The 14008-nt window shown below is 45.1% G+C and overlaps 1 protein-coding gene across 2 annotated transcripts in view; it reads right to left on the bottom strand.

Annotated features, from left to right (window-relative positions):
* Window positions 1-14008, bottom strand: part of Igf1r (insulin like growth factor 1 receptor) — a 227585-nt gene that overhangs the window by 35516 nt on the left and 178061 nt on the right. For both annotated transcript variants that reach the window (XM_042698578.1, XM_042698579.1), the window contains exons 5-8: window positions 13502-13646; window positions 5701-5915; window positions 3730-3856; window positions 2288-2526 (exon numbers count right to left, since the gene is read on the bottom strand). In XM_042698578.1, the coding sequence (XP_042554512.1) occupies window positions 2288-2526; window positions 3730-3856; window positions 5701-5915; window positions 13502-13646 (726 nt within the window). The remainder of the gene's footprint in view (window positions 1-2287; window positions 2527-3729; window positions 3857-5700; window positions 5916-13501; window positions 13647-14008) is intronic.

Raw genomic sequence — 14008 nt, 5'->3', positions numbered from 1 at the left:
AAAAAGAAGAAGAAAGAAGAAGTAGGAGGAAGAGGAGAAGGAGGGGGGAGGAGGAGGAGGAGGAAGAGGAGGAGGAGGAGGAGGAGGAGGAAGAGGAGAAGGAGGAGGAGGAGGAGGAGAAGAAGAAAGAAGCACCAATTCTGACACTCTTTCTGAAGTACAAGAGAGATGTCACTCTATGTTGCTTAAAAAACAGGCCAGACTAAGTTGTTTTGAAGCGTATAGAGGGCCAGTCAGCATCAGGAGCTACAATATGCACAAGGCTCTGAACACTTCTAAAGGACGATGCTTTGTGGAAAAGGGTTTTTTTTTTTGTTGTTGTTTTCTTCACCAGTTGCTGATCTAGAGAAGACAGAACGACTGGATGTTCAACCATTTTAGGGTTTCCAAAAATAAGTATTTCAAAGTGAAACAGCTTATCCCTAGATATTGCAATGAAAAGTGTCACCAAAAAGAAAAGAAAACAAAACAACAAAAAGCAGAGGTAGAGGGCCCAGTTCCTCTGTGTCTCTAGTGTTAGAAAGGACAGTGGTGGGGCTGGGAAGGTGGCTCAGTGGGGCCCTGGGGTCGATTCCTCAGCACCACATAAGCAAAAAGAAAAAAGCCGGAAGTGGTGCTGTGTCTCAAGTGGTAGAGCGCTAGCCTTGAGCTGAAGAGCTGAGGGACAGCGCCCAGGCCCAGAGTTCAGGCCCCACGACCAGACTTCCCCCCACCCCCCCAGCCAAAAAAAAAAAAAGACAGCAGCTAAAACTGACTCTAGTCCCTGGCTTCATCTTTGGGAAAAAGGAAACAGATTTCTTACAAAATTTCTCGATTTCTATTTTTCCTAGATTTGCTGCAATGATTTACCTTTCCGAAGTTAAGATAAAGAAAACTGATTTCTGTAACTTCTGTCACATCTGACCAACCCCTGAGACTATGACAAATTTATTTCTATAAACACTTCAGGATTGATGACCTGACAGTGGCCTCTCACCGAGTCACAGAAATGGGCAGAGGAGGGGGGGGGGGCGGGGAGAAGCAGACTCCTCACCATTCCGCCCACCGCCCCCCCCCCCCCCGCCATTCAAACTCACTTGGTGCTAGCATATGAGTATTTAAAGACACTTTTCTCATCTAATATTTAGTCTCAGAGAATATTTATGGGGGCTATAGACTATGCCCATTCCCTGAAAGATTCTAATCTCCAAGGAGGTTAGTTATAGGACTTGAGATGTTTGGAAGGCATTTAATCATGAAGGTGGGGCCTTCAGAAGTGAATTATTGCCTCTAGGAAAAAACACCAGAGGCTTCCTGTCTGTTCTGCTAGATTAAGATACAACATACAGATGTAGAAACATACAGATCAAATTCTTCACCCCAGAACTTCGCCCACAACTGACACTTCATATCTGAGCACCTCCATCTTAGACTTCCCAAACTCTACAACTACAAGAAATAAACTTTTCATGCTATTAAGCCATCCAGGCTATATAGCATTTTCATTGTAGGAACCAAAATGGCTAAAGTATCGAAGTTGTAAAGATAAGATATGAAAGTATATGCTGCCTAAATAATCTTAATATTCTTTGAAACTATACTTTGCAGGTGCTGTTTCTAGAGATCGTGAAGATAATGTGAAAAGGAGAAGTATTTTTCAGGTACCTCAGCTCTTTTCTACATGATGGAAACCCGAATGGCTACAGAATAAATACTGGAAAACCACAGAGTCACAAGAAGCAAATGGTACACAGATCAGCAAAGCTTCAGCTCCTAGTAAACCATCACAATAAACACGAGTGGCCAGAGAAGGCTAGATCTTGCTTGGGCCTTCCAATGACACCAGCCCAGCACCCTGGAGACCTGGGCTCCCAAGCAGGAAGATAGCTGAAGAGGAGGGTACCAGGACACAGGACACAGCACAGAAAAACTCCAGGTGTCAGCAGTTAGTAGTACTTTAGAATACAATACAATATTACTGTTAGGTGTTTAGTTAGTAGTATTGCAGAATAATATACAGCATTACCAATAGGTGTTGGTTAGTAGTACTGAAAAATACAGTACTGTTAGGTGTTTAGTTATTAGTATTATAGAATGATATTCAGTACTACTGCTAATAGTTCATTTGTTAGTACCACAGAATACTATAGAGTACCCCGCTCAGGTGTTTAGTTGGTACTGCAGAGTACAATATGGTACTAGAAACACAATAGGCATATCTGATAGCCTACAACCATACCTGTCTACATAATAACATCAAACCCTGAAAGCTGGGCAGGGAGGGGCTCGTGGGCCATGCTGCCGATACCTGAAGCATTGGTGCGAATGTATAAGATTTCACTCTTGGCCCCACGGATGTGGTCATTCTCTACCATGGTGAGGGTCACGGCCTTGACGTAGACGGCATACTGTGTCCAGGGCTTCAGCCCCTGCAGGAGAATGCCGGGCTCCTTGTCTTTATTGTTAGGGAGGTCCACGTCCACCATGTTCCAGCTGTTGGAGCCACAGGCATCCTGTCCATCATATTCTGTGACATTTTTAAAGGGTCTGAAAGACAACCAATCAAGTACAGAGAATGTGTTTGGGCTCTCACATCAAAACACACTCTCCCTGCCCCCACTCAAGACCCTTTCCCAAGAGCTGAGCATGTCACATTTTCTCTAGTAGGAATTCTAAAGAAAATAATCACCAGTTAGATTTATATAGAAGAACAAAATTAGGCAACTAGACATGGGGGTTCACTGGTCTACAGAAATGAATCTCCAACTCCACAAACACAAGTTCTGCGGTTACTGGGATTCAAAATATGGGTCTTTAAACGGACACGCAGAAAGCCGGGCCCCAGTGGCTCACACCTATAATCCTAGCTACTCAGCTGAGATCTGAGGATCTCAGCCAGCCTGGGCAGAAATAATAGTCCATGAGATGCTTATCTCCAGTTAACCACTAAAAGCCAGAAGTGGAGCTATTAGTCAAGTGGTAGAGTGTCAGCCTTGAGTGAAAAAGCTGAAGGATAATACCACAGGTTCTGAGTTCAAACCCCAATAAAAAAAAAAAAAAAGAAAATTAAAAAAAAAAAAAGGAAAGACTGAGACAAAGGAGATCTTCAGCCTATAAGAGTATTTCCTGACTGCCAGGCAAGTAAACAGTGTCTGATGGCAGAAGAAAAACTCCCAGCAGCTTTTGGGAGAAGTCACAAGAGGCTGGAGACATGGAGGCTGGTCTGTCTTATTTCCTCTTTTCTTGTTGGAGAGTTCATGACCCAGAGCAGAGATGGAGGAGACCGCCATGCATATAATGACCAGATAAGACAATGGACCAAATCCAGGGTGAGAGCAAAGACAGCAGTGCATTCTGGGAGTGTTTCTGGAGAAGAGCATGGTGGGTACAAACTCTCAAACAGTATTTTAACCAATCCTCAAGTCTCAACTTTGTGACAGTTGGGTGTGACCTAATTCTCAAAAAAAAAAAAAAAAAAAGACTCTCAACCTTTCTTCCTTTAGGATGAATGTACTCAGACATTCCTAGTGACTCACTAAAGAATGAAACACTTCGAGCTACCGGTTTCTTATCAGTTGGGCTGTTGGTCACATGACAGCTAGGTAGGGCACTGAGGAGGAAGCAGGTTCACTTGGCTCAGTCCATGGAGACCATGCTGACTCCCTGTTTGGCCAACACAGGCGCAGACCAAAGGACTGGTTGCCCACACTCCCAGCCCTGCGGAATGGAGCCACAGGGCAGAGAACTCACGCCTCCTTGTAGTACACGGTGAAGCTGATGAGGTCCCTGTAGTCCGGGGGCCGGTACCGGTGCCACGTGATGATGATGTGGTTCTTCCACGTGGTGGTAGAGGTAAAATGCAGGACGTCACTTTCACCTGGGGCACAGAGGCACACCGTGAGTGTGACAGAGTGTGACGGTGTGTGTGTGACGGAGAGTTGGCTTTCTCCACGGCTGGCTGTCATGCTTACTGCTTGTCTGGACTTGGGAGGGAGCTGTCTTGTTTTCTACCAAGCAGTTTCCTGGAGAAACTGGGTCCATCCTAAGCTTTAGTTCAGGCAGTTTAGGGGCCACTTGCTCAGGAAATGAATTGGGACATAACTCTCTGATTCTTAACCTGTGTTGAGTAAGGCCACATCATGAAAGAAGTGGCCTAACCTTTCTGCCAATCCCTAAGTTGCTGGCAGCCACAGGGTCCTGGCTAAGCCAATCTACAAGCTGGCCTGAGTCTTCTGTGAGAGGAGTGGGCCTGTGCTGCGGGTGTGAGACCCTGGTGAGTTACAGAAAAGAGCTTTTGTCACTCCAACCTGGGTATGAAGCTGCAAGGGCACAGCACTCCTTGGAGTAAATGGAGCAAAGCCCAGGCAAGCCTTCTGTGCTCTATGGCTGGTGTCCCCCTATCCAGTGACCTACGGGAGCTACCCTGTGCCCTTCTTGTTTTCTGTTCCAACTACCATAAGAACCCCAGGAAGACAGAGGATGACAGCCCCCAGGGAGACACAAGGCTCTCCAGTGAAAGTGGGATAATGAAGACAACAAGATATTCAGAAACCTTTTGGGGCATATAAATGTACTTGAGTAAAATCTGGTAACATGCGGAAGTTACACTTCTGTTGAGGTGTCATTTAGAGAGAAAACTTGGACAGTGCTTCAAAGGGAAGGACATGGCGGCTGCATTCTTAGCCTCCCAGGTCAGGCTGGCTGACTCTTAAAGGCAAAAGCACTCTGAATATGCTCTCACACACCCGCTCCTGCTGTGGTCTGAATGAGAGCAAGGCAGGAATTAGGCAGTAAGGGCAAAGGCTGTGAACGCTCTCCACCTCTAACTCCTCCTACAGACACAGCCTCCCAGCCTACCTTAAGCAATTCAGACTTGTGTCGTGTGTCTGTGTAAACCACCCTTGATCATATAGATTACTCTTCCCACCCCCCACACCCCCAGCTCCGAACACTATAAAGTGGAAGTTAGTGGGGCAATTTGTTTTTACAATCCTAACCAGCCAAATTGAGCCATAATACACTGTTGTTTTGAGACAGGATCTTTCTAGGTAGCTATTCCTGACCTGTAACTTGCTGTGTCCCCCAGCCTGGCCTCAGATTCATGATCCTCCTGCCTTATGGCTGGGTTTATAGCCAGGTACCAACACACCCCAAAGAACCATTAACACGTTTAAAGGCAGCAGCTTTCCATACAGGGTGAGAGGAGAGAGATGGAATGGTTAACATCCAGCGTGGAATACACTCGGAGAACCGCCGTTCTAACAGAGGTTGAACTCCAGGTCTGGATGACTTTAAAATTGTATCACCAGAGCCAGGTGACAAATGTACTGCTCATAATTGAAAACAGCTTATGGACTTGAGGATGTAGGCTTACTCCTCCTTCTTTGCATTGGGGATGCAGAGCAAAGAAGAGATCCGGGGAGCATGTGGCACACGGGGGCTCGCCATGGCAGGGTTTCTTCTACCCAGAAGCCTTTGCTCCATTCTAAGGGAGAGCCAGGCGAGGCTGGTTGGGCTGTTCAGGCTTGTCTTTAACAAATACTTGGGGTATTAACTATGAAAGAGAGATGTGGAATGAAGGTGTTAGTTAAGGAGGGGTCCATTGAAGTGACGAGGGGCTCCCCAGGAAAGCTACCCCCCCCCACTGGGAGAGTCTGGGGTTATCCCAGGTGGGAAAGGGTTGGGGTGGGCGGAGCACAGTGTCTTGGAGGCGTCACTCACAGGAGGCTCTTTCCCCATTGTTCCTAGTGTTTATGTCCCCTTTGCTCTGGCGTCCTTTTGTCCCCGTCACTTCCTCCATGCGGTAAATTTCGGAAACACACAGCTTGGGGTTGAATGCAAAGTACATCTTCCCCGATTTGATGGTGAGGTTGCGGTGGTCCCAGTCCCACAGCTGCTGAAGGTTCTGGTTATCCAAGACGTAGAAGGAGTAGTTCCTGCAGCACAGATAGCCACATTTGTCAGTCAGGGGATACAGATCTTCTACAGGTCCGACAGGCTCTTACCAACAAGAGAACTGCTTAGTGGCACACAGCCGCCATTAACTCTGGCAACCACGAAAGTCAGGGACACACACTGAAATCCAGAGGACACATCCAAGGATGTTCCTCAAATCAGTCACTAGAAAAGCCTTTGGGTGTTTTTTGTTTTGTTTTGTTTTTTGTTTCTCAGGTACATACATGCACTTGAAACAAGTCCCCAGAGAGCAGATATGCTCCACTACCCAACCAGAACAGCTTAAGTATTTGCTGCGGACTTTCCCACTATCGTCTGTGGACGGAAAACCTCCCCGCGCCCCGTCGGCAGGGCAGGATGGAATGGGAGCCAGACAAGGGGCGGGCAGCATCTCCCCAAACTGGGGACCCACAGGCAGCCGGGGCTCCCCCAGCCCGACCCTCATTCAGATGAAAGACCAGTTACAGTTTCAATGCTACCCAGCAGCCTTCAGCAATTCTTTGAGCATCAGCAAGGGAGTACAGACCAGGAGGGAGCTCAGAGGCAGGTCTCTAAGTGCTGCGAATAGCACCGAGTTGTTTACTCTGTGACATCTGAGCTCTCTATTGCTGTTAAGAGTCTTAATATCCAGAGGAATCACTGAGCCCTGCAAGCCTCAAGTCTCAGTCCTCCCCAGGCACTGGGCCCTCTGCACACAGACCGAGGGCAGAGTGCTATGGATACAGGGCTTAGTGAATCAGCAAACAAGTCCACAGAGCCTAAAGGTACTTTGCAACTCCATTCTCTAGCCTCTGGATACATTAATGGTCACCAAAGGAGTGGCAGAAACTTGCAAGTCAATAATCCTTTCAGAAAGAGCTCTTTAACATGACTCTCTATGCCCAGATGTCCCATTGGATCCAGCTGCCATACAAGGCTGTGAGTCCTAGGGCAGTCTGGATCTACTGCCCCAGGGAACAGAGCCCACACAAGTCCAAACATAAGTCTACTTGGAGAGCCCTGACTGAAGAGGCCAAAGTTAGTGTTAGCGCCCATCTCAGATCCCTGAGATAGCTCCCAGGACAAAATCTTGTTGTGGAGAAATCTCCAGGCTGAATGCAAGGACCCATTAATCAGGTCAAGTTTCCATCTTAGTTCAGGACTAGACCTCTTTTAGTAAAATAATTTTACTAGGAGCAAATAGAAATACCTTCTGAATAAAATATCCTCTCCCTAAGAAGGAAGAATGAATTACAAATTAGGAATCTGACAAATGAAAGACAGGCACAAGGAACTATGTATATATAATTAAATATATATTTTATTATTAAATATATATGTTGTATATTTCCATGTGCATGTATATTCATTACATATATGATCAATCACTTGGAAAAGCATATTTATCTTTTTAAAGTAAACACAAACTTAAAAAAAAATACAACAATGAGAAGCCTGGGAGCTAGTTGTTACAGAGCCTGTGGAAGGTAAAGGAAAAGAATAAAATCCTTATTAAAATAGTAATCAAGCGGTTTGAGGAATTATCAGTCAATGCTGCTCTCATTTTGCTAGCCCCTAGCTTGAGGTTCTGTTTCCCTGCCTAAATTCCTTCCAGGATGAGGTGAGAAGTAAAAAAAAAAAAACAAAAAAACCCCCAAAAAACACTAGCAAGCTAAGATCTGTCTGTACATCTTCCAAACACAAATAGACTTAAATTTTTATTATTTCCTAAAGGAAATGACTAGTTAAGACAATGACTCAGTAAATGTAATTTTCTAAACTGTTTCTAAGCTCATTGCCTCTGCATTCACAGCATACTTCTAAAAATTATTATTTGGTGTTTTTTTTTCTTTTGCTTACGTTTCCACAGGCTCTGTGATGCTTGGGTTTGGTTGATATTGGTATACTGGCTGTCAGCCTTCTCAATAGTCAAAAATCTATCTATCTATGTATCTATGCATGTATCTATGTATGTATCTATGTATCTATGTATGTATCTATGTATCTATCTATGTATCTATGTATCTATCTATCTGCCTACTACCTACCTACCTACCTACCTACCTACCTACCTACCTACCTATATGCTTTGGTTATTACATAGGTTCCATCTGTGAATCAGCTGGGGTGACTGGGGATACCCTAAAGGGCATCAGCATGTCATTTGTGATTTGGGGTTACCATTTTGGGTCTGATCTCACTTTTAGTTAGCAGTGCCAGCAGCAGAAAGTGTGGGAAGGCCAAGGGTGCCATAATTTCTAGGTCTCTGAGTGGTTACTTGGAAGACAGCCCCAGGAATCAGGTTTGGAGCATTCCACTTGGCAATCTCCAAAGATTAGATCTATCTGAGTCTCATCTCCACCTTGCATGAAGTAAAAAACTCCAGGCAGTTTTGTTGTTGTTGTTGTTTTGGTTTCTCCCAGCCTGGAGTTTTCTTCAGCGGCAAATAGGAGGTTTCTTCTCTGCTCTCTGCTGGCCAGGTGGAAGAATCGGATGAGCTAACTATGAAAGCACACTGAGAGCTTTGAATCACCTCACAAAGGTGTGAGTTGACCTGCTCTGCTCTGTGAAGTGTCAACGAGCCACAGAACAAAGTCACCGAGGACAGGCGAGTCCTGTGTGGTGACACCGAGGGGCTGAGGCCGTCCTGTGGGAATACGAAGGGACATTCCTCCTCTCTGCCCCTTCAAACTCTGGCTGACATACTGGGGTAAAAAAAAAAAATCTGCAAAATATATAACCCATAATTCTGTTTATTTCTTGGAGAAAACTGCTGGCAGCTGTCTCTAGAGGGCATCAGAACCCAGCACACCAAGGCTGCCGTGGGTACTGAGATGTCTACCACAGACAGAGGCGGTGGCCTCACCACACCCCTAGAACTCATCTGCAGATGGCTGGTTTACACCATCCTAAGTCCAAGATTACACCATTGGTGACAGTTCAGCAAAGGAGGAACTGTATGTCCAGATGCAGTAGCACCAGATGCTCAGAAAATGTTTCTTCTTTGCTAAGTGTTTTTTTTTTCTTTTTGTTTTATAAATAGCTTTACTACTTGGGTGCTTGTGGCTCATGCCTAGGATTCTAGTTACTGAGGGGGCTGAGATTTGAGGATCATAGATCAAAGCCAGCCTAGGCAGGAAAGTTGTGTGAGATTCTTATCTTTAATTAACCAGAAAAAAAAAAAAAGGCAGAAGAGGTGTGGCTAACGTGGTAGAATGCTGTCAACTTTGAGCAAAAACAAAAACAAAAAACTAAAGGACAGCAACTAAGACTCTTGGAGTTCAAGCCCCAGTATTGATACACACTCAAAAACATAACTTTACCGAAGTATAACTGGCCACCAAAATTTTTACTCTTGGTAAATGTACCAGCTTGTGAGCCTCAGTGGATCTCTACGGCCATCCATCACCACCGCTACCAGCTCACCCACACCTCAAAGGTCTCTCATTCCTGCTAGTGCTCAATCTCCACTTCTAACCTCCAGCCACCACCATCCACTGTTCCCACAGTTAGCTATTCTCTTGTTTTTTCTAGAAGTTATATATCAAGAGAATCACAGGAACCAATCTTTTTGGGTCCTTTTGTTTTCACTAAGCCTAATGTCTCTGATGTTCACGCATGCTACTACATGTCTTATATAAGCCATTCCTTTTTATTCTTGAGTAATATTCCACTGTACCATATTTTGGTTACCCATTCATCTGCTGATGAATATTGAGTTTCTAATGGGCTGAGATTTTTGTAGAGGGGGTGCTATTACACATAATACAGCTATAGAGGCTGGGAAGGTGGCTCAGTGGTAGAGCGCTTGCCTTGCATTCATGAGGCCCTGGGATTCCTCAGCACCACATAAGCAAAAAGATAAAAGCCGGAAGTGGCGCTGTGGCTCAAGTGGTAAAGCGCTAGCCTTGAGCTGAAGAGCTGAGGGACAGCGCCCAGGCTCAGAGTTCAGGCCCCATGACTGGATCCCCCCCCAAAAAAAACCAAACCAAACCAAAACAAATAATATAGTTACAAATATTTACATACTAGTCTTGCATGGGCATGTTTCCATTTCTTTCTGAGTAAATTCTGGAATTGCCGGGCCATATGGAGATATATATATATACATATTTTTAACATGCAGCTATATTTCAGCTTACTCTTAGAGCTGCAAGAGGGTAGCATGAGGCACTGAGTGTTGTAAAGTGATTAGGGACACAGTATGGAGGTATTTAAGTGCATCTAACCTACACTTTTCTGTATTTTTATTTAAAAACTAAACTATCCTTGGTAGCACAAAAAAACTTGAAACTTTAACTTCCTGTTGATATGGTGGCATCAATAAACAAACTGTCCAACTAAGGGGATTTTCCAGATAACAGAAATATTTTCTCTCTTATTCAAGAAAGAAATCTCATGTATTAGATTACACCATCAGTTTCCTTTGCAAAGAGCAGAAAAACCTTGATTTTCTTACTATTTCACATCTTTCATCTAGAAACACACACCATGTTATGCAGGGCCATGTCCTCCGGGACATAATGTGTAAGTCTGACACAAATCAAAGACTACACTCTGGGCTTTGGTCTTAGTGATGGATCATCCTGGTTCTTGTTCTGATGGCAATCTGCCTCTCCCTGTTACTGGACTGAAAAGCATGTAACAAGACTGGCTTGTAGTGAGTGTAAGCTCAAGGTACATAGAATGAAGGCTGCAGGAGTACTACTCGAGGGAAAATGATTGCACTCTTGTGGATGGCACGGGAAATCTCATTTCACTTTTGGGAGGGCGTTTGGTGACATCTTGGAGACCCAACACTGGAAGAATGATTGAAGGAAGAATGATTCCAGTCTCCATCAAAATAAAAAGTCTACAGAACTTCAATCCAATGGAACCACATGTAAACAATTATTTGTGCTCTCACTGGCTGTAGGATAAGTTCAGGAAATATAGTACATTAAGACAGCAGAGTAATAAGAATATGGACATACACACACATATATAATATATGTATACACACACACAGCTTCAAGTTCTCTGAACCAAAAAATAGGCATGGGAAGGACACAGTACAAGGATACGTAGTACAATGGTTTTCAGCTTTTGTGGCAGGCTGATAGTACCCAAAAATCCTTAAAGAAGTTCACACTGGGCACTGGTGGCTCACGCCTGTAATCCTAGCTATCCAGGAGGCTGAAATCTAAGAATTGATGTCTGAAGCCCGAATTAGGCAGAAAAGTCCACGAAAATCTTATCTCCAATCAACCAACAAAAAGCTGGAAGTAGAGCTGTGTGGCTCAAGTGGGAAAGTGCCAGCCTTGAGCAAGAAAGCGAATAAACAGTATGAGGCCTGAGTTCAAGCCCTAGCACTCACACAAGACAAAAAAAATTCTTATTTCCTGCATGGCAGGCTCAACCGTTGAATGAGTTGGGCATCAGGACCCCTTCAAACCTCCTCATTCTGCCCTGGTAATTATAATGTATCGCAATGTTTGGGGAGCACTGGGAGACAAGTTTTCTTGGTTTAAAAATCAACAGTACACTGGAATTAAAATTCAGACAGCTCGGCTTACACTCTTTAACTCAGCAGCCTTGAATGTGTCTGTGGCCTTTCTAAATTATAACCTTTGCTCATAGGTAGCTCACCACCTCAGGTCACCCTCGTACCATCAACCTCGCCAGTACTGTTTGACAAACAAGCCTCAGGATGCCCAAACTTGCTGCCTTTGCTCCTGCCCTTTCCCCGACTGCCCGCCTTTAATCTCTGATGCTACCACTTCTTGGAAGCCTGTGTGATCCTTACCACCAAGACACCTCTCTTCTGTTCCCCGGGGCGCATTCCTGTCTTTCCACTGAAACACTCAGAAAGCCGTGCTTTGAATTCTCATTTATCTGTTCGCAGCATCCACTTCTTCTACTCCTCTCTGACTTTCTACCTCTTTATTTTTTAAATCAGTATATATGAGTTACATAAAGGGGTTTCGCTGTAATGTTTTCATAGATCCATATAATGTGTTTTGATCACCTCTACCCCCTCTATTACTCTCTTTATCCTTTCCTCCCCATTTTAAAAGCAATCTTGAATTGTTTTTAAAAAAATCTCTTTTCATAGCTGCTCCCAGTCCCTCTCTCCCTCTTCTTGTGCCCTCCCCAACTCTCTCCCTACTGGACCCCCTGTAAGAGTGCTCCTGTGAACAGTCTTTTTTTTTTAAGTTCTAGATCTACATAAATTAGTGGTTCCTCTTGGCTTTCTCCTCTTTGCCCATTGCTTGCTCAGTCTGGGAAAGAACAACCCACCAAAACCCACCAAAACCCACATGTAGACTTAAGCAGCAAGCAGATTCCACAGCTACCAATCTGCCAAAGAAAAAAAATGGTTCCTGATCTGAGAGATTTCCAAACGCCGGTCTACTGGGAGGAAGGAGGAGAACCCTAGGGGTTAAATTCATTTTAAAACTTAATACAACCACCTGAAGCCAGCACTTCAGAGCCCCAGTGTGGGGGCAGCTTCTGTGGACTTGCAACAAGAATGAAGATTTTTCTAAAGATTCAGGGCCCTGAGCGGAGAGCGCAAGGCAGTCTTTAGAGAGAGGGAATGAAGAGCAGCTCACTGCTCTCTCTCTAGCTATGATCAGATGATGGAATTTTAAGAATTTAAGACTGATCAACAGTCAGGCTGAGAAAAACTAGGATGTTATAAGGAAACCCTGACGTGGTAACTTTATCCAACTGGGACAGAGAAAACAGCCAGGACGACCTTTCCCATGGCCTTCCCACCTCCCCCCACCCCTCCAGCCCCTCCAAATGAATTTCTCACATTCTTTTTAGAGGAACTTCACTCCTTAATTTTATTTCAAAGTATTAGGCTTAAAAGCCGGGCAAGAGCTCTATTTAAAAGAGGAAATGTGCAAAGAAATGAACCAGCCGAACAAAAGGTACACTCGGGCTAACAGCTGGGACGGGAACATGCGAGCAGGAGGCACCAGCTGTTGCCTCTGGTGAAAAGCTCACCCCTGCTTTCAAACCACATCACACAGCCCGTCTCTGCAGAAGTCAAAAATTCTACCAAGAGTGCCGATCCAAGAAGCTAATCAATAAAAACAATTTGGGGAAACCGAGATTTTCTTCATGACAAACCTGTCTTTACACTTTCGACTCTTCGGTTCTGATCTTTTAACAGACGGATGATTTTGACAGTGGAGGACATCTCAGGGAGAGAAGGGTCACATGACCAAGGACTCCATCAGGAGTTAAGTGTGTGAGACTGACTACTGTCACTCCTGACAGGAAAAGCCCCGCCAGCCCCAAAGCTGCGACCTCACAGGCCAGCTTAGATTTGCCATCCCAGACTGAAGCATCTGGACCCAGAATGAAAACATTTGTTTCCCCAAACAGCATCATCCCGAGGGGTAGAACCAGGGCCTTACACAATGCCCTGCCCTGGGCAGTCAGTTACCACCAGTCTAACAGGGCTCATTTCATCGCTTCTTCCCTCTATTGAGGAGGGAAGGTCTCTTACCTGGGTCCTACACTTTTACAAGCAGGTCATTTACACTGTAATTAATAGGGAAGGACATGGCTCAGAAAATGGTCGGGGAGCACTTACCCTTCCAGCTGCTCCTCTCCTAGAATATGGCGAAGGTTTTTGAGGAAGGACAAGGAGACCAGGGCGTGCGAATGGCGGATCTTCACGTAACCCGTCACCACCTCAATGAGCCCCATGAAGGTCTCCAGCTCCGAAGCAATGTTATCTACAACGAAGCGGGGGACTGGGTCACAAAGTGGCCACTTGGTGTTGTGGGGAACATATGCTGGAGTGCCATCATCAGGTATGGAGGATAATTCAGTGGCAGGTCTTGTTCTGGGGGGAGCCCAGAGCCATACCCAGGATCCCGGCACAGGGCCAAGCATCCCCTCACCCCCACAGCTATCTCCAATCATAAAACACACCTCCTTAGCTTTGACTTTCAAGAATACTCCTGGGTCAAGGCCTCTGAGGCAAGGGAAAACATGTTTCCAGGAGGCTCCCGAACTGCAGTTCCCAGGCTGATTAACAGAATGTAAAATCATAAATACCAGACTCACAATTAGCTAAGGCTGACAGATCCAGGGA

The sequence above is a fragment of the Dipodomys spectabilis genome, unplaced genomic scaffold (assembly GCF_019054845.1).
Source record: "Dipodomys spectabilis isolate Male_0828 unplaced genomic scaffold, ASM1905484v1 ptg000233l, whole genome shotgun sequence".
NCBI classification, from domain to species: Eukaryota; Metazoa; Chordata; class Mammalia; order Rodentia; family Heteromyidae; genus Dipodomys; species Dipodomys spectabilis.
This window is presented reverse-complemented; position numbering and strand designations above follow the sequence as displayed.